General features: G+C 36.6%; 3 protein-coding genes across 3 annotated transcripts in view; 1 reads left to right on the top strand and 2 right to left on the bottom strand.

Moving 5' to 3' along the window:
* Positions 1–418: 418 nt before the first annotated feature.
* Positions 419–2,563, top strand: LOC107699682 (homeobox protein orthopedia B-like). The gene is made up of 2 exons (XM_016501018.1): positions 419–424; positions 1,916–2,563. Exons 1-2 carry the CDS (start codon positions 419–421, stop codon positions 2,423–2,425), a joined length of 516 nt encoding a protein of 171 aa, XP_016356504.1. The 3' UTR covers positions 2,426–2,563.
* A 9,187-nt stretch (positions 2,564–11,750) lies between these two features.
* On the bottom strand, positions 11,751–16,964 carry ckmt2b (creatine kinase, mitochondrial 2b (sarcomeric)). The gene is made up of 5 exons (XM_016501063.1): positions 16,810–16,964; positions 14,852–15,034; positions 14,571–14,769; positions 13,115–13,210; positions 11,751–12,979 (listed from the first exon to the last, which is right to left on the bottom strand). The coding sequence occupies exons 2-5, from the start codon at positions 14,998–15,000 to the stop codon at positions 12,725–12,727; spliced, it is 699 nt and encodes a 232-aa protein (XP_016356549.1). The 5' UTR covers positions 15,001–15,034; positions 16,810–16,964; the 3' UTR covers positions 11,751–12,724.
* A 758-nt stretch (positions 16,965–17,722) lies between these two features.
* Positions 17,723–20,633, bottom strand: part of rasgrf2b (Ras protein-specific guanine nucleotide-releasing factor 2b) — a 62,464-nt gene continuing 59,553 nt past the window's right edge. Inside the window, exon 29 of the mRNA XM_016501062.1 lies at positions 17,723–20,082. Within this exon, the coding sequence (XP_016356548.1) occupies positions 19,990–20,082 (93 nt within the window). The 3' untranslated portion in view covers positions 17,723–19,989. The remainder of the gene's footprint in view (positions 20,083–20,633) is intronic.

Below are 20,633 nucleotides of genomic sequence, written 5' to 3'. Positions count from 1 at the left end.
CCTGGTGAATGTGCTTTCGCTGAATGGATTAAATTAGGCAATGTATGTCAGCGAGTTTGAATTAAATAAATCAAATTACTTGCGTCAGCGCTGATGAAACATCGATACAACTGAGGCATCAGTACGCATCAGTAGCCTGTTTCAGCTCAAGCCTTTACCGAAATAAATTAGAATTCTTCAAACATGATTTACAACGCCTTCTTGCAATATATCTAAACACAGTAAAATTACCACGCATTACTCAGATTTCACTGTAATAACTGAGATGAAAGCTCATAGATTTGGCACTAATTACTTCAAATGCTTAATGGTCTTGAAAATGACTAGTTGGAAATGTACCTTGGATGTGTTGTTAGCTGCCTCAAAGAATTCATCGTTTTTGATAGATGGATTCCACTCAAATAAAGCTGTAACTCACATGAAGGTAATAAAAACAAGCAGCTCACAGCACCCATAGCAACCCTGTGTTCAGTCTCTTCACACGAAAACAAGCAAATATGACCCGCGTTCTGCATTCGATTCGCAAAGGGCCTCGAAAGTAGGGCTACAACCAAATAGTGTCTTTACAAAAAGTGCCCCCTATTCCATGTGTTTAGATGGAATGATATTGCATCCCAAGTCGGTCAAGTAGTAGGCTATAAAGACTAGACTTTTCCACCTTTTGTGAAGCCTCCTTTTACCAGTACAGAAAGAGTTATTATTCACTGGTTATTTGCCATGATTATGAAGTCATTTAAAATGTATAGCTAATAAAGGGGCGACGCAATAAATCAGATTTGAAATGAACGAGAGCAACTGCAGATGAAGCCGGTTTGTGGATTTTAGTGGTTGGTTGGCTGACATTTTCAACCCTCAATTCTGATTGGCTCCCATTTGTGGAAGCTCACGGGCTCATCCAACTATTAAGCGCCTCCCAATCTCTCTAAAGAACAGTATAATACATGGAACCGCCTTTTATGCCATTAAAAAAAGTGAAATACATGCCCTCAAACGAAAAGAAAAAAAACAGTACATTTGCAAAATTTTCGTCAAAGAAACAAGTCATCAACGTCAACAGAATGTATGCCCTATTAGACAATACTTTATAAAACGTGTTGTAGAAGCTGAATACGAATTGTGTCGTTAACAGCAGTATAAAATATGCAAAATAGAAATAATAAAATAAAAAAATAAAAATAATAGTAAGGTGTCAATAATAATTCGTATGAGCCAAACGCTAAATGTTAAAATACCTCAACAATAAGAAGGGATAATATCCATTTTGGACGCTGCTTGTGCACTTATTTTCATCATGAATTCATGATTATGGTTCCATGATGAATTACGGAGGCCATCAAACTATTTGTCTCCTAGAATGTGCCATCAGCTGTGACGACTTCATCGCCGGCTGTCTGCAAAACATTATAGAAATTGCTTGGTCTCTTTTTGTCTTGAAATTACCTTCCCGCTTGTTATATCCGTGAAGACAATATAGCCTAATATTTTAAATTTTACATAGCGTCAACAAAAAAACAAGCAGGTGCATGTTTATAACCTTCAGCATTCATTAAGAACCAACTGTACAAAGCCCACATATTTACAGTGGCTCAATTCTGCATTTAAAAAAAAGTGCTCGCCTTTTACCCACAAACTTAGGCTAGGCTATTGCAAGAAATTGTGCGGTAATCTAGCCTATATATTTTATTTATGTTTTTATTTATTAAATGTTATTAATTTATTTCAACACAATTATTTTTTATTAATTTTAGAATTAAATTCAAATAAATATTGTTAGCCTATATGCAGTTTAGTATAACCTATAGCAAAATATCTGTGCAATAAAGTTATAAAAGTAGCCTAGGCTATACAACTATAATTCATACCCACCAACGAAACGCGTGACTTTCTAAGTGTTTGTTTTTGTTTATCCTCTCAGGTGTGGTTCCAGAATCGACGCGCAAAATGGAAGAAGCGCAAGAAGACAACCAACGTTTTCCGGGCGCCGGGCACTTTGCTGCCAACACACGGTCTGCATCAGTTTCCGTCTGCGGCTGCGATGGGCGACAGTCTCTGCTCTTTTCATGCCAACGACACGCGCTGGGCCACGGCCGGGATGCCTGGAGTCTCACAGCTGCAGATACCGCCTGCGCTGGGCCGACAGCAGGCGATGGCACAGTCCCTGTCCCAGTGCAGTCTCGGAGCCGGCCCCCCACCAAACTCCATGGGCCTTTCCAGCAGCTTATCGTCAAATGGTTCCGGTCTTCAATCGCATCTGTATCAACCCACATTTCCAGGGATGGTGCCCGCTTCCCTCTCGGGTCCAACGAATGTGAGCGGCTCCCCTCAGCTGTGCAGCTCGCCGGACAGTGATATGTGGAGAGGGACTAGTATCGCTTCGCTGCGCCGTAAAGCACTTGAGCACACCGTTTCCATGAGTTTCACCTAATTTGAGCATCCAAGACGTCTTTTCTGTCACTGCAAACCCCAAGTATTCCTGAAAAACAGTCACGGAGCACTCAGGATGTGAGGTTATAACTGTGAAATTACAAATTGGCAGCCTTACTGGATGATGGGACCCAAACAAACCCCAGACAATGCTTATATACAGCAGATGTAGACTCTAGTAATAGTTTTAATGCTTGAAATGTATGTAATTTATTTATTTGTTGGATTCGGTCATGTTTATTTGGTTTTCATAGCTATTGATTTTAATAACAGCGAGTTATTTATTTATTTATGAGTATTTATTTGACTCTTCATTCATATATGAAGAAACAACAGCAAGCATATTTATTTCGCTGATCGGTGATATTATTTTTAACTAAACTAAATGTAAAAGGACGCGTTATTAAGGACCACATGTGTGCATGTACAGATTGTTTTACGGCACGTACTACATGTTGGAGTGATTTTTCAGGTACAGAACTGAACACGTTGGAGTAAGAGCCAATTTCCAAATAATCAGATTCAGATGCATGTAAAATTTCAACCAGGATCAACAGGAAGTTGTTTACATAAAGCAAAATGAACTTGAGTGTTTGTGTAGATAAGAAAAAAAAAATATTGTTATCTGCTGGTATGTTTGTGATATGTTTTAACTTATTGTCTGTGCTTATTACTGGAATATGGTTTTTGTAAATGTTTATCTTAAAAAATGCAACAGAATTGGGAAGGTTTATGTAAGTGGGTGAATAAAATCATTTTAAGAATTTCAGTATGGTATGTGATTTATAAGTCCAGAAGATTTTTGAAATGCAGCTAAATAAATAGAGGGTGTTGCCAGATGATTCAAGAGTGACTTTAATTGCCAAGTCCATATGTAGTTTTCAAGATGAAGGAGCAAGAAACAAAAAATATAGCTCAAAATGAAAAATTGTCCACATATTTTAAGGTTATGGACCGATCATTTGGAATTCAAACATATGTTTGTCTGAAGTGATCTTATAATTTAGCAGACTTTTTCTAAAGCAACATTCTGGAAGGACATGCTTTGCCCAATAGGGACGCTCAATAATCCTCAAGTTCATGAATCATTTGTCCAGATTTTTACCCCTTCTCTAGAATTGCTTGACATTGCCATGTTGTCAATGGGAATAAATATTTACCCCCTGACATTAAGTAAAAAGAAAAAATTATCATAATATACATGTAAATAAGAATGGCCTGGCACAAATCCTGATCCTTATTTTATAGGCTATTTTATTATTTTCACGATCAAGGATATAATCATGGTCATTTGATAGTCAACACAACATATTTTTTTCCAGTGATACATTCTGATATATCCTCACAACACTGAAAATTGTGTGCAATATGTTTCAAAATATTTTAAACAAACATAATGATTTAGATTGATGCAATGCTTAATTTTGGTTTTACGGCCACGATAAAACAAAAGAATGCAAAGAAAAACTTGACTAAAAGGCTTTCCTTAAAAGACCTCTTAAAGGGATAGTTCACCTAAAATGAAAACGAATGTCATTTCAAACTTCTTTGGCCTTCTTCTGAGGAATACAAAAAGAAAATATTTTGGAAAATTACTTTTTTTCTCTCTCCAACAATGACAGTCAATGTTCAACATTCTTTAAAATGTTGTCTTTTTTATCTTCCCCTGAAGAAAGATTTGCAACGACATTAAGATGAGCAAATTATGGCATTACATTTTATTTTGAGGTGAAATTATTCTTCTATGGAACAAGATTTTACAGCTCATGGGAAGATGTAAATACTAGTGGTCGTCTACCCTGGATCATCAGTTGGACAGATAAAACAGAAGCATAACATTCCTTGAAGGGTCCTTGAAAAATTTGGGAAACGTAAGACACATTACTCCCTTGATAAGACCCTTTGCTTTTTCTATAGCAGTAAAACACCAACATAATTATACAGTAGATGTAGCATACAACACATTTTACAGAGATAGCTTATGATACTGCACATTACTACTGCATTCATACATTTCAGTTGCAATAAGTCTGTAGGGATGTATGCTTATCTGCTTGTAGCCCCTTGCAGACAAATATCTAAAGCAAAATTGTAACCGATTAGTGTGGCATGTTTTTTTCTCCTGATCACCTTGTGTGGTTTGTAATCGTTACCACTGGAGAGGTGGAAATCATTTGGAATTCAAACATATGTTTGTCTGAAGTGATCTTATAATTTAGCAGACTTTTTCTAAAGCAACATTCTGGAAGGACATGCTTTGCCCAATAGGGACGCTCAATAATCCTCAAGTTCATGAATCATTTGTCCAGATTTTTACCCCTTCTCTAGAATTGCTTGACATTGCCATGTTGTCAATGGGAATAAATATTTACCCCCTGACATTAAGTAAAAAGAAAAAATTATCATAATATACATATAAATAAGAATGGCCTGGCACAAATCCTGATCCTTATTTTATAGGCTATTTTATTATTTTCACGATCAAGGATATAATCATGGTCATTTGATAGTCAACACAACATATTTTTTTCCAGTGATACATTCTGATATATCCTCACAACACTGAAAATTGTGTGCAATATGTTTCAAAATATTTTAAACAAACATAATGATTTAGATTGATGCAATGCTTAATTTTGGTTTTACGGCCACGATAAAACAAAAGAATGCAAAGAAAAACTTGACTAAAAGGCTTTCCTTAAAAGACCTCTTAAAGGGATAGTTCACCTAAAATGAAAACGAATGTCATTTCAAACTTCTTTGGCCTTCTTCTGAGGAATACAAAAAGAAAATATTTTGGAAAATTACTTTTTTTCTCTCTCCAACAATGACAGTCAATGTTCAACATTCTTTAAAATGTTGTCTTTTTTATCTTCCCCTGAAGAAAGATTTGCAACGACATTAAGATGAGCAAATTATGGCATTACATTTTATTTTGAGGTGAAATTATTCTTCTATGGAACAAGATTTTACAGCTCATGGGAAGATGTAAATACTAGTGGTCGTCTACCCTGGATCATCAGTTGGACAGATAAAACAGAAGCATAACATTCCTTGAAGGGTCCTTGAAAAATTTGGGAAACGTAAGACACATTACTCCCTTGATAAGACCCTTTGCTTTTTCTATAGCAGTAAAACACCAACATAATTATACAGTAGATGTAGCATACAACACATTTTACAGAGATAGCTTATGATACTGCACATTACTACTGCATTCATACATTTCAGTTGCAATAAGTCTGTAGGGATGTATGCTTATCTGCTTGTAGCCCCTTGCAGACAAATATCTAAAGCAAAATTGTAACCAATTAGTGTGGCATGTTTTTTTCTCCTGATCACCTTGTGTGGTTTGTAATCGTTACCACTGGGGAGGTGGAACAGCCCACAAACATCTGCTTGATCTTTTCTCCGATACAATGGCCAGACTGTGTCCATTTAGCAAAGATTCCTTTCAACTGTGAGAAGAACCATCTACTGTCACTTCAGCAATCGCCTTTATCAAATGACAGAAGACCCAGACAGACCTGGACAAATGTAACCAGATATCAAATAATTACTGTAATGCCTGTAGCAACAGATAAAACTATTCCACTCTTTTTTACATTCATATTTTATGATATAAAACACATGGTAAAAAGCGAAATCTGAAATTGCCACTCTCCCGCACTGATGTGAAACTAATTGTCCCTGTAAATTTGCATATAAGATTTCATGAAACAATGGAAAATGCAGAATCTACACAAGACTCCCCTGATCATTCAACAGTCTCCATGTAGACATCCATCATCATCAGATGAAAACGAATGTCATTTCAAACTTCTTTGGCCTTCTTCTGAGGAATACAAAAAGAAAATATTTTGGAAAATTACTTTTTTTCTCTCTCCAACAATGACAGTCAATGTTCAACATTCTTTAAAATGTTGTCTTTTTTATCTTCCCCTGAAGAAAGATTTGCAACGACATTAAGATGAGCAAATTATGGCATTACATTTTATTTTGAGGTGAAATTATTCTTCTATGGAACAAGATTTTACAGCTCATGGGAAGATGTAAATACTAGTGGTCGTCTACCCTGGATCATCAGTTGGACAGATAAAACAGAAGCATAACATTCCTTGAAGGGTCCTTGAAAAATTTGGGAAACGTAAGACACATTACTCCCTTGATAAGACCCTTTGCTTTTTCTATAGCAGTAAAACACCAACATAATTATACAGTAGATGTAGCATACAACACATTTTACAGAGATAGCTTATGATACTGCACATTACTACTGCATTCATACATTTCAGTTGCAATAAGTCTGTAGGGATGTATGCTTATCTGCTTGTAGCCCCTTGCAGACAAATATCTAAAGCAAAATTGTAACCAATTAGTGTGGCATGTTTTTTTCTCCTGATCACCTTGTGTGGTTTGTAATCGTTACCACTGGGGAGGTGGAACAGCCCACAAACATCTGCTTGATCTTTTCTCCGATACAATGGCCAGACTGTGTCCATTTAGCAAAGATTCCTTTCAACTGTGAGAAGAACCATCTACTGTCACTTCAGCAATCGCCTTTATCAAATGACAGAAGACCCAGACAGACCTGGACAAATGTAACCAGATATCAAATAATTACTGTAATGCCTGTAGCAACAGATAAAACTATTCCACTCTTTTTTACATTCATATTTTATGATATAAAACACATGGTAAAAAGCGAAATCTGAAATTGCCACTCTCCCGCACTGATGTGAAACTAATTGTCCCTGTAAATTTGCATATAAGATTTCATGAAACAATGGAAAATGCAGAATCTACACAAGACTCCCCTGATCATTCAACAGTCTCCATGTAGACATCCATCATCATCAGTTTTAGCATCTGCTCTGAGAGACCCTCTGCCTCTCTGGTCCCCCTGTGAACGCATGCTCTGTTCACTGGTGTATTGCATCACTTTAAGCAAAACGCACAAGTGTCTCATGATTAAAACAGAATATAATGACAATTAGGAGATTCTTTAAATGGAATGAATGAGATTTTGTCAAAAGTGTTCGTTGAAAAATCTACTTTCAGTTAATAGTCAGCCCTTAGGGCCACTGAAGACGTTCTTTTTATTCTTCATTTTTTATAACATGGTCCCATGGATATGGGTGTATGCTAATGAATCAGTGATATATGCACAAAGATGAGATTTGAGTTATGAATGAAATGAAGGCTGCATGTGTATCTATTTCACAATACCATGCTCCACTTTGGCCATGTATCTGATTATGGTCATCAAAATCAAAACAAAAATTATGTCATAACCTTACCAAAAAAACAAAACAAAAGTATGAAGACAGAGAGATACACAATGCACTTCTAATGCACAAAAGCCATTCCCTGCTTTTCCTTGTTTGCTTTATTCACCCAGCCTGTCCACACTTGCCCTTGAGTTGCTCTGTCGGTGCATGGAAAGCACCTCACAGCTCCTGACAAGAGCAGCACTAAATCAGAAATCAGTGGCTGGCAGAGGAGTAAGCCACCATGAAGGTCACAGACATCAGCGGGATGCCATCTTTATCCACCCAGAGCACACATCCGTGACCAGCAGGAGGATTCTCCCCGTCTCAGACTGGGACAGGCTACATGCCATAATCTCAAAACAGCCTGAATTAAAACAGAACTAAGCAACAGAAAAGCTCAATTATTTGTCCCATTCTAGGTTTGAGCAATTTAGGTGAACGTGCATTAATATGCAAGTATTTAGAGGTGGGTTTAATATTTTTCACTCATTTATGGTTGTCTGTTATGTTTATTTCATTAAGATTTTTTAAAAATATATATTTGTAACAAGTTAAATTTTTTAATTCTTAAAAACAATAAAATACAACTTTAAAAAAGGTTTTGTTGTATAGGCTATATATTTTGAGAGTAAATAACACCTTTAAACTGGTAGTATCACCTTGATAAATTATCTATATAATACGCTAAATTTGGGTTATAATATTCAAGTTATTACAACAGTAAATGTTATTATGGAAAACACATTTTATGGCGTTTGCCTTCTGCATGCGTTCATCACATGTTAACATACTGCCATCTGCTGGTGAACTAGAGAGAATGTTTTGTGTGCATGATGCTACGGATTCTTTAGGAATAAATCAACCAGTTACTTGAGACCAGTGTGCAGGACCTTGTTATGAAGGTTATTAAGAAATAAAAATACCTCCGTTAAATGAAATATAAACAAAATAAATGCTAACATTTTATATAGCATGAAGATTGCAAGGACACATTTCTCTCATTCACTCGTAATACAGTGGTATTCATTTCATTGTTTCTATTAGCCTACTATGTGTGGATTAAACACACGTGAACCATCTAATCACACTGACACATGGGCTTCAGGCTGTGCGTGAGGTATTCTTTTGAGGGGTGCTGCCTGTCTGATATTTAAATTACTACTGATAAAACAAATAAAGGCACGTTTGCAGCACGTTTTTATGTTTTCTCATAGTTCTGTCAGGACCACTATCGTCAAAGATGATTGACAAAGAAGTAGTTGGGGATGGAGGAGGGTAATTAGCTATTGAGCAATGCGAAAACTGCTGATAATACTGAGGGACCTTATATAAGAATGCTTAGATAAGTGTCGTATTCCCATAGGTAGATGGGGATCAGCTGAAGGTCAGCTGATGCGAGCTTGACTAACGTGACCTGCCAGAACTAACGCTATGCTTGATTTATGCTCCTGTACACATACAATATCCCCTATCTTAAAATAGTTTTGACAATAACGATCCACAACACAACATATAGCCTAGTAAATTATATCAACGGAACACACCTGGAAGTGCCAGATCATTATCAACATTTACTGAAAAGCCCATTCCATCTAACAGCCATTCACTTGAGTGTACAGGACCTCCATTTTCCTCTTCTTCATTATGGCACATTTATATATGGTCCTGTAGTCTTATTGGTTTTGAGATAAATAAAAAAGTTTCTCTTGTATACTATGGTTAAATTATGATATTACACACCATTAATTTACTGCAAGAAAAGGAATTTGGCCATGCCATGAAAGTTGGGCCTAATAGTTGAACAGTAATTATCAAATCTATGCCACAAAGTAAAATTATAATTTGTCTGATTATTTGCCGTTTGTGCACGAGGACAAAGAATGCGACTTTCAAGCTGTCTCGAACACAGGAAATGCATAACAAATGAAAGCAATATGTGTTCTAAAATCTTCTCAAATCTTTTTTATTGTAATGTAGTGTCGTAATTTTAAATAATATCATCCCAGCCAGAAGATTCAAATGAGCTTCTAAGCTATGGCATAACAACTGTGTTGCACAAGGTCCCTGTTACATAAATGAAATAGACTAAACTAAACTCTGACTGCCCAATATCTGCAGACTAGATCTGACGTTTGGCAAAAAGATTTGACTTTCAGAAAAAAAGATACAAAAGCTGTCTCTGGGGTGGTACCCTTTCAAAAGGTACTGATATATACTTGAGGTACAAATATGTATCTTTAAAGTACTAATATGCGCCTTTTAAGGATAAATGTGACCCTGGACCACAAAACCAGTCATAAATACTAATTAAATACTTGAAGAATTTTTTTGTACACTTTGAAGTATAATCTCAGTAAACTACTAGTTTAGTAGTTTTATACTGCAAGTATACTCGTAAGTTTTCTTTAAGTGAACTTTACATCATACTTTATGTATACTACTATGTCCCTATTTAGGTATTAATTTGTATATCTTTTATTATATGAATATGTGAACATACTAAACATCAAAAGAACAGGGTATCTGCTTGTAAACAAAAAGCATTTTATTCTAGCTTCATGCATTCTTTTTTATAAACACTTGAATGTGGGTAAGTTTTATAAACAAAAAAATAAAGAAATAAACAACATTTTGAACAAAAATCTGAAAAAAGACTATTAATTGGATTCAGAATGATAATCAAAACATAGATGAAGTCGATCAACACCCCAAAGCTTGACAGTCATTATTACCTCTTCATTGGTCGACGTTTTATTCCATAACGTTACACAGTTTTGATGCTGTTTTATGTCTAATGATCGTGTTAGATTACATGTGAAAGCATCTTTTTGCCTTGCCCAAATACCCACACTTTTGGTCTTGGCCACTTGAGAGTGCTTGCGCGCGACAGGAAGTAAGTGCGCAAGACTGTCCCAGGTCTTAAAAATGCCAAAGCACAGTGCCCTTAACGCACACTAAATCCAAACTCCGGAGCGCTATTCCAGGCTTACTAGTGTATCCCATCATGCATCATGTTCTGGAAATAAATCATGAGACTTTTTGCCGAGATCGCGTAAGAGGTAACGGAAACCTTTCCAGTGTAAGTTAGATATTAATATAATAAATAGATATTACATATAATTTGGTAGAAAAGCAAAGTGTTGCACGTTTTATTGGTGTAAAGATGGGTAGTGGTGATATTTATTTTGTAAACATTTGCAACTGCTTTTTATCACTTAATTAGAAGCACCACAAATTAAATTGTGTCATGCTATAGGGACTACTGACTGAACAGACATTTAGAAGTTGATTTTAAAATGCAAAGTATTTAAAATTAAAATTAAAATAATGCTATGTAAACACTTGCATTTTTACAACACTATAAGTGTGTCCCATCAGGTAATGAAAAGTTCGACACACACTTGTGGTCTTCATCCTCACTTGAACACTTGGACCAAATACTTATATACATATAAGTAGTCAAGTGGTCAAGTGCAAAGACCACAAGCGTGGGTATTTGGACAAGGCAGTTGTTTCGTTTCTTCTTCACTTGTGTTTTTTTGGAAATTCCGTACAGAAGATGTGTAATAGCGCCCCCTACCATATAACAATGAAAATGGATTCTCGGAGCACAAGTATAGCTCAAATATATTTAGACTTTTTCTAAGCATAAGTCAAGTATACTTAAATGTCATTTTAAGTATATTTCTGAGAAGTACATAAAGCCCATGTCTGAGAAGTACATACAAAGTAAACTGAAAGTATACTTTCCTATTTTTGGTTTAAAAGAAGTATACTAATAGCACACTTGAACAAACTTATTTTTCGCAAGGGATGCAACGGCCCTGATGAAAAGACGAGCATGTGTCATGTTATGGATACTGGGCTAGTGTTCCTAAAAGTCGCTAAACCAGCAAATATGAAGTTTATGCTAGTAAACGGATGCTAGTTTATGGAAGTTTTGTTAAGTGTCAACAGTATTACTATGTTTATATACCAGACAGAATTGAGTGCTGCAGGGATGATGTATTTTCGTAGGCCAAACCCTGGAAATGCAGCATTTTAGCACTTCCGGTTCCATAATTCTAAGGTCAATGGGTTTTTTGAATGGGTTTAAAAGCCTGAAATAAAGTCTGTGGTTAAACACAAGCTCAAAATATCTTCACGTTTTATTCAATATCTTAAAATCCATCAGTAATACTGAAAAAAGTTTTAAGTTTCTGAAGTGTTAAGTTTTAAGTTTCTTTTAAAGTAAACTCTAAACTCAGTCTCATTGTGCTTATAACCACACTTTAGTAAACTATTCAGACTCAAACTTTCAAAGAAACTTTCAAAGTTTTTAAATAAAGACTGAAAGAGTTGTCAGAAGTTCAGAACTGATGATGACGTTAAAGTCATGTGACTGTGGTGTACTTTGTTTATAGATTACGTTTAGCTTTTTAATGTTGTGTTCATTTGTTCAGGATATAATGATGAAAAAAGGGTAAAAATCATAAACTTTAGTCACAGAGCTTGTTTTGCAATAATCCAAACGTCAATGTAAAAATCCTACTTCCTAACTTCCTGGTTAGCCTACAAAAAACTATCATCACTGCAGTGCTGTAAAGCATCAAACTAGCACTAATATAAATTATCACGGAAATTCATGCTGGTCAAACATTATCTTTTCAGCATGATGATGACAGTATGATATATAATTGAGGTTCTGTGACCACACATAATGCTAATGTTCACTCTTCGCTTTGTTCTGTTTGCTAATTTTAAGCTTTAATATTTGCTTTATTGCTATATTGTCTTTTACTGTGAATGTGAGAATGACATACTGCCAAGATTTTTAAACAGGGACCTCTCAAGGTTTGTGGAGGTACTGCAGGTGATCTGCAGATAAGATATAAAATATAGAAAAATCATTATATAAGATAACGTTTTTAATTAGTATGATTTTATATCTGGTCTGGAGGTCTGTGAAGTTTGAAAACCGGGAAAAACTGGATAAACGCAACTGACATATTTGTGTCTGCTTCCATAGTAATTTGCCTACAGTGAGCTTATGCTGAAATGTGTTTCTGGTGTGTACTTACATCAATCAGCTGCTGCTGCTGTTGCTCAGTCATCTCTGTCAGGCTGTAGTATTTGCCCGCCAGATCATCCTTCAGACCAGAAAGACCCTGGACCACCACACGCTCCACCTCACGGCGTTCAGCACGAGTGCAGGCGGGAAGCAGACTGAGCCCACGAATACTGCGGCCCGTGCGCACACGTGATGACAGCACATAGTTCTCATCAAACATCCTGGAGGTGATCTGTTCAGAGGCCATTGGTAGAAACATTCAGTTTTCAGTGTAACTAAACTGAGCAAGGTCTCACCTTGCATGAGCCCTCGATGGAATGAGTTTGTAAAAAGGGATCAGAACCAAAGACAACAGAGGAACCTTTACCTTTGAGCTGTCCAGGTCTGTTGGGTGCTTCATGGTTGTAGGGTCATAGCCATTGTGCCTGTCCTTAATGACTGGGTTAAAGATTTCAGCAAAAACCTGAGGATCACAGCCATAGTCAATGATAAAGTTCATCTGCATGTACTGTATTTATGTCGAAGTAGCCTACTTAATTTTGATGCCACTAATTGACAGAGTTGACCATGGACAATAAAATAATTATCTACTACTCTTATTGTATTATAAAATGAACACAAATTCCTTTGTATATTATATATAGTCCTTTGACTATAATATTGCTGTCTTCAAACTAGACTCACAGTGACCACAGTCCAAAACTTAACTCTAAAAAAACTGCATTACTCGTTAAACATACTATAGCAATGAAATTACATGATTTTGCAGTTTGTTTCTTTTATTTGTGACAAAAAAAAAAAAACATATCATTGCCACTAGTAGCCTCATAAAGATTTTGTAGTTAAATTGTGCCTGTGACAAAAAGATATGTCATAATTTTGTCGCTTGTCGATTTTAATTTTGTTGGCTTAATATTTATATTTCAAATAATAGTGAATATGTTTAAGGTCGATTTTAAGACTGTAAGTTATATAAATGAAACAAAAAGTAGGAAATGACGCACTAAAATGCACAACAAACATTATTTTACAATTTAACAGCTAATTTGGATAAAGAATTTGGATCAGGAAACTCTTGTTCCAAACATATTGGTATATAAAAGTCCAAAAATGGAGCCAAAATTTCATTAAATATCATCAGCACTGTTGCTCCTCATATTTCAATTATTACTGGCTAATGCTGCCTTTACGTGCAATCGGAATTATCATTTCCTAATTAAATATTCCTAGTCGGAAATTAAACATGAACAGCCTTTCAAGCCATATTACAACTAACTCAGAGATACTTTTGATACCTGAGTTTCCCAGTTGGGTGGGAGTGATGGAGAGGCCTTGTCTTCCATCACTGTTTTTATTGTGTTCTTATGGTTCTTGTGCAGTTCTCTATCACAGTGGAATATAAACTTTAAACATGGTGGAGAAACTGTAGTAGTATAAAGTTTTATAAGTTTATTATACAGTGGGGGAAATATTTATTTCCCCCACTGTATATATCTCTAAATGTTCAAATAAACCTACCATCAAAATGACAGATCCTTCATTTCTTTGTAAGTGGGCAAACTTACAAAATAAGCAGGGGATCAAATTAATATTTCCCCCACTGTATCATTTATTACATTTATAATAAGTATGTTCTTGCTGTTACAGGCATATATTTATGTATATACATAACTATTTGGTGCATATTGCAAACTCGTAATTACACCTTCAAAAGTGGGAAGTAGAACATTTCCAATAGCATGTGAAGGCAGCCTTAATACGAGAATTATGATTTTAATATCTTCTAAAGCCTATTTTGACTGCCGTTTGGCCCAGTTTTGTACCTCATAGCTCTCCTCATCACCAGCCACCATACCCACAGTCTTGATGAAGGGATGACCAGGGTTGTCCACTCCAGTCTGAATGCATTGGTCAAGACTCCAGTTATTGGGGGTCAGCTTGTCCCTCAGCTGGCCATAAATAGCAGGAGTCAAGGCAGAAGCCAAGCAGTTGTTGTGTTTGCGCAGGTCTGGGTAGTCAGCACTTGGAAAGATAAAAACCAAGGTTAACTGGAAACTAAGTACTCAGGATAACGGGAAACTAAGTGGTCAACTTTCCTACTCACCTGGGTGGGTACAGCTTCTTTTTCTCCCCAGCAGAGACTCCTGACTCAATCATCATGATATAGCTGGATACCAGGGTACCCGCACCCAGGCCGGCCATGATCACAGCCGTGTTGCGTCCAGACAGCACTCGAGTGAACATGCTTGCCATCCTCACCACTCGATCAGCCACTCATCAACTTTAACTTTAGAGCAGAGGACAGCATTAATTTTTGTGTTAAAAATGTTTTGTCAGGTAAAATAAACTGCTTTTTCATGTGACTGAATAATCCTTTTTTAAATATTTATTTTTGGCGTTTTTTTTTTTTTACTTGATTAGTGTATGACAGTGTAGAAGTTACAGGAAGCGAAGTGGGAGACAGAAGGTCATCGAGCCAGGATTCGAACTCGAGAGCAATGATTTTTTTGTGAATTAATTTCAGTGATATTAATACCTTTATATCTTTTATTCGTTTGGTTTACTCAACCATTTGAATTCATGTCTTAGATGGCCAATACAAAAAATTAAAGGTATAATTCACCCAGAAATGAAAATTCTGTCACTCATGCCATTCCAAACTCCAAACCGTTCCAAAAGACTCGTATTCATCTTTGAAAAGCAAATGAAGATTTTTTAAAATATCCTTTAATCATTTTTGTCTGTCCACTGAAAGTAGTCTACATGCAAACCAAGATTTTCACTCATCAAAGAGCCTAATGATCAACACACATCTCATGAAATAAGGTAAACTCGGCGTGTTTTCTAGAGCTTTGCTCAGTGTTCTAGTCATGTGAATGAAAGCATAAATTTAATCTGTTCATCATATAAAGCGATGTGTCTCTTCAGAAGTCTTCGATTAAACCACTCGTTTCATATGGATTACTTTTACCAAGTTTGATGCATACAAATCTAGGTTGTGTGGACTTTCAATGAACGAATAAACATGATGAGAAAACATTACAAAATACTTTCATTTCTGGTCAGAAAATAAATTATGACATGTAAATTATGACATTATGACTGAATGAATCAGTGTTAATCAAAGGTGCTCTACTTGTCGATACAGTAGTTTGACACGGTGAGCAACTTCTGTGTCCTGACATACATGTTGACTTTTTCCACTGAGGAGTATCCAAATATACATCGGCTTTGAACTTGATGCCACAGTAATATATGCCAGCTTATAATTTACATGCCCCAGTACCAGCAGTGCAGCCCGTGCGTCACATCTATGTTCCAGTTGTCAGGTTTCTAAAACTTTACCCAAACATTTTTGATAAATCTTACACAACACTTCAACAAATCTAAATACACTATTATTTTTTTAGTAGAGACTATAGGCCTACTTGCTAATACTGTTTTTTCACCATTATCCTAACTAGTATGTTATCACCATCCTGCTTCTTTACAAAATACTCAGTTTGTGGTCCCTTTGAGGAATTTATGGTCTCAGTGGTTCCAAATATTGTAGCTGTATGCCAAAGAGGTCAACGCTGTCTACAGTGTTACAGCTGAAAGTGGATCCACAGCAAATGGTCTTTATGCAATGGTGTCCAAACTTTGGAAATGGATATGTTACAATAATCACATGACCTGTGACCACGTAGAGGGGCTTACAATAAGACAGGGTGGTTGTGCCATGGTCAAACTTCTTGAGCATTCTGAGAATGTAATGGTGTGCATTATATAAACATAGGAAAATAATAAAAAATGGTATAGGCTTCTGCAAATGGAAAACACGTTATTTTACATGTTTTTTAATTATTAGCAGACATTTTGGTAAAGAGATGAACTTGTGTTGCATTTCAGATTACTTAACAGATTAGTATCAAAAAGTTCACACACTGAACCAGACTGTCATAAAATATACCTAGCACTGTTGCAACTGGCATCTAGCTTCCTGGTTTCTTTACATTTCTGTCAATAATAAAGCTATACAAATACAAATGATTGTTAAAGCGAATGCTTTATTGTACTCACCTGTAGGACTGAAGGGGTCTCACGCTTCAGTACAGCAGACTGTTCCCTGTAGAGTGAGACCTCACTGGGCCTGTGCTTAAAATAAGAGCTCATCTCTCCAGTCAATCCTATTTCATCTGTCAGCATGACACCACGTCTCTGTGTCCTTGAGTTCTCCCTAACCAGTGGAAACCTCCAGTTACGTGCCAGTGATACTGTACACAGCTGGTGACTATGATACTATACATACATATGTTTACCTTTCACCCACCATTATTATTATTTTACCGTCCGTGTTTAGATTTGCTAAGTATTACAAAAAAAACTTTACAATGTTAATTACGTGTCTCCATTTTCAGAGAAAATACCCTTTTAAATGTTGTACTTTGTCATATGTGGCTACACATGATATATAAAGCTCACTTGTTTAGTGGGACAGTGTGTGAGGGATAAAGTTAAACTGGTATTTGATTTGCACAGCCCAAGAGCTTGTGCATTATCTGGTGCTCATCCCTCCCTTCCTCTGTAGGATTATGAGCAGAAAGAGAGACCTTGACATTAGTGCCTGGACACTTATAACACTCTAATGTGTTCACATTCCACACCCTTCTGAAGAGGCCGATTTATACTAGAGAACTGAAGCTGTGATCTTACACCTCACCGTTTCAGTTTTGAGAAACATAAAACATCACAATGAGTTCGCTATACTCAAATGGCAGTCTAGTCACCAGATATCAATCCTATAGCACCTTCTGGAGGTGGTGGAACAAGAGAGACGTATCATGGATGTATCTATCTATCTGATTTGATATCTAATCTATCATTTGATTAATAGTTTATTGTAGATTCCATTGTTTGTTTGATTTGTTTATTTGAAATGAAAGCATGGAGTTTAATTACAGAAGCCATACATTCTCCAAGAGAATCAGTGATAAAATAAAAAGGAAGGAAAAATAGTTTGATGCAGAAATGTACAAAAAGCAGATTTCACAGAAGGAATCCAACCTGAACATGCAAAGACATGCAACATACCAAAGCAACAATTCTGTGTGCACAACACACTAAACCCACAAAAAAGAGAGCGAAAAAGGACAAAGGATTGTAAATTAATCAGATATGCTACATTTTTCTTAACACATTTAGCAAAATGTAACAATAACAAGAGTGCTTGCTGAAATGAAAACATTACATGGCAATGGATGGGGACAAAAATCACATTATATCATAAATCCATATTGACACACTATATACAAAAAGGGTCAAATAAATATGCCAGGAAATAAATACTACTGATTCACACTTGTTTTAAAGATAACAACGCTACATTGATGAGAGTGTAACTCACACCTTTCCAACCCACTCACCTCATTCACACCTACAAGCTCTCCTGCCTCTCACACGCGTGCACATAAAGAACAGAAATCCATCCCACTCCGAAGAAAGGAAAGATCTGACAAAAACAACATTGTCTTCATACAGCACAGTGGTAGATATATATTTATGGCCAATTTGACAGTTCTCTGCCAGTCTATGCATATGAAATCTCCAGCTATTATGATCAGAAGTATTTAGATAAAGAAGTGCAGTCAGATGAGAAGATAAATATATGTATGTATCTGTTTTACTTGAGGTTTCTAGAGAGTTTAAAAGAGGCTACACAGCAGCTGAATGACACATGACCACAAAACATGTCTTGCAATGCAATTTCCAAACATGCGATCACTGAATTTTTCATGCAAATTATGGAGAGACCCTATTTTCTGGATAGCTGACCAGTGGGGTCATTACATTAAAAAGCAGGAAAACATTGATTATTGAAGAACTTGCGAGTCAGATTTGGTTAAGAATCCTTCAACAATAATAAACTTTTCCTCCAATAGGGGGCGGCAAAGCCTCAATTTACTGTAAAATCAGACAAGAAAAGGTTTGCATTGCACAAGCATATGTCAACTTGTACTTTGTAATGCATGGATGATGCAACCTACTGTAAGTGGATTATATCTGCACGCTGAAGCAATTAAAGTACGATGTTTTAAAATGAAGGCCTGTTCACACCAAAAAACGAATAACTATAAAGATAACTAAATTAGCGTCCACACCAAAGCACAATGTTAATGGTGCTTATTGTATTAAAGGTGCAGTTATGTTGTCTGCCTCTTAAAATGCTCAAGCTCTTTAAAGCAGGATGTATTCTGATTGACTGTCGATGTTTTTTATCATTCATAAGCTGGAAAAAAAAGTTGATCCCAACAATATCGGTCCTTCGTATCATAATAGTTGTGGCGTGGACTCTGCTCTTGAGAATGATTTTTAAAACTATGTCTTTATTGCCCTTGGTGTGAACAGGCCTTTACGCTGAATTTGAGCAGAAAATGCTAATTTACAGTATACTTGTATTTATTAGTTTAAATAGTTTGAATATCTCCATTCTGTCATCACTTTGCTACACAGGCCAATAATATCCAAACTTTTAAGCATTTCTGAGACATTGGTTTTCATTTACAAGTGTCTGTGAATATGAGAAGGCACAATAAGCAACTGATTTTTAAAGAGCTCACATAGCTTCAGGGGCTATTACGAAATATCAATATCATCTACAACTGGTTAGTATTTTAGAAAGCTACTATACATTCCCATTACTTAGAAGTCTGATGCATCTTTTAAAATTTTCATGTGGCATTTTGGTTCAGTGCAGCCAGCTGTTGGCAGATGGGACAGCACATGGAGTGTAAAGTTGAGGCAAAGCACACAGCAAACCCACAGTCTAGTTCATGCACAAAGTCACTACCATTACCAATGAGGGGATGTGCCAAGGGCCACAATACACTACATAAGATCTGGCTAATAGCTCTACTTCTGTACATGCTACATATCTTCAACCACTCTCTTCACAATTTATACTGAATCCATCTGCTCGACCCTGAAACTCACTCATGACTCCTGACCTCTGACAGTGGCCAGTTTCATCCTTCATTCCTTCCATGATAAAAGTCACCATTCAGGGGACATTGTGGTGGTGAGCACTGTTTAATACTCTCCTCCAAACCTGGACCCTCTACTTTCTCACACTTTCAAATGGAAATTTTTCCTTCCTGCTTAACGTCCCTCTTTCTCAAACACTAGGCATGCTTCATGCCTTCAAAACATCCCAAGAGTGAGAAGCACATCTAGATGGAAGCTGCCAGGTACTGAGGTTGTAGTTCATGCAGGAAGCCTGGGTTCAATCTTGAGAGACAAGTCATACAGTGTGTCTTCATCCATAATCAAGGTCTTATCCAGAAGATACTGTGTGACCTGGACACGAAAACAGTAGATTGCATGATTACAAATTAGAGTGGAATTAGATTGCATAATAAATGTTTAAAGGGGTCATATGATGTGATTTCAATTTTTCCTTTCTCTTTGGAGTGTTACAAGCTCTTGGTGCTAAAGAAGACTAAAGAAGACTAAAGTCTCAAATCCAAAGAGATATTCTTTATAAAAGTTAAGAGTCAGCCACGCCTACCTAAAACGGCTCGTTCTAACACGCCCCCACATGTCTACGTCACGATGTGGGAAGATTTGCATAACGCCGCCCAAATGTTCACGCAAAGAAAGATGGCGTAACTTTTATTCTCGCTGTAGTTTTGTTGTTGCCGCCGCCGCCGCCATGTCGTGAAGACGCTGTGTGCTTCGTTGTGAAAGCGAAACTACTTTGTTTGGCCTTCCAAAAGAGGACGATATCTGCTTCGTCATGCCTGGAGCTGATCCGTGCTGGTTGCTGAGGAAATACAACAACTTTGCGCTGTGGATCACCGGATCGGCTTTCACCGTGGACGAAGCGGAGTCCAGCCCGGAGTCGTCAC

Source organism: Sinocyclocheilus anshuiensis, unplaced genomic scaffold (assembly GCF_001515605.1).
Source record: "Sinocyclocheilus anshuiensis isolate Anshui unplaced genomic scaffold, SAMN03320099.WGS_v1.1 scaffold278, whole genome shotgun sequence".
Classification (NCBI taxonomy): domain Eukaryota; kingdom Metazoa; phylum Chordata; class Actinopteri; order Cypriniformes; family Cyprinidae; genus Sinocyclocheilus; species Sinocyclocheilus anshuiensis.
Note: the sequence above shows the minus strand (reverse complement) of the source record. Positions and strands in the feature narration are given on the sequence as shown.

What these genes read in the sequence shown, in the direction of transcription:
- ckmt2b (XM_016501063.1), bottom strand. Translation starts at nt 15,000, where the DNA reads ATGGCAAGCATGTTCACTCGAGTGCTGTCTGGACGCAACACGGCTGTG. An exon ending in AAGAAGCTGTACCCACCCAG is followed by an intron (nt 14,770 to 14,851) that starts GTGAGTAGGAAA and finishes TATCTTTCCAAG; the next exon opens with TGCTGACTACCCAGACCTGC. An exon ending in CAGACCTGGACAGCTCAAAG is followed by an intron (nt 12,980 to 13,114) that starts GTAAAGGTTCCT and finishes GCCTCTGAACAG; the next exon opens with ATCACCTCCAGGATGTTTGA.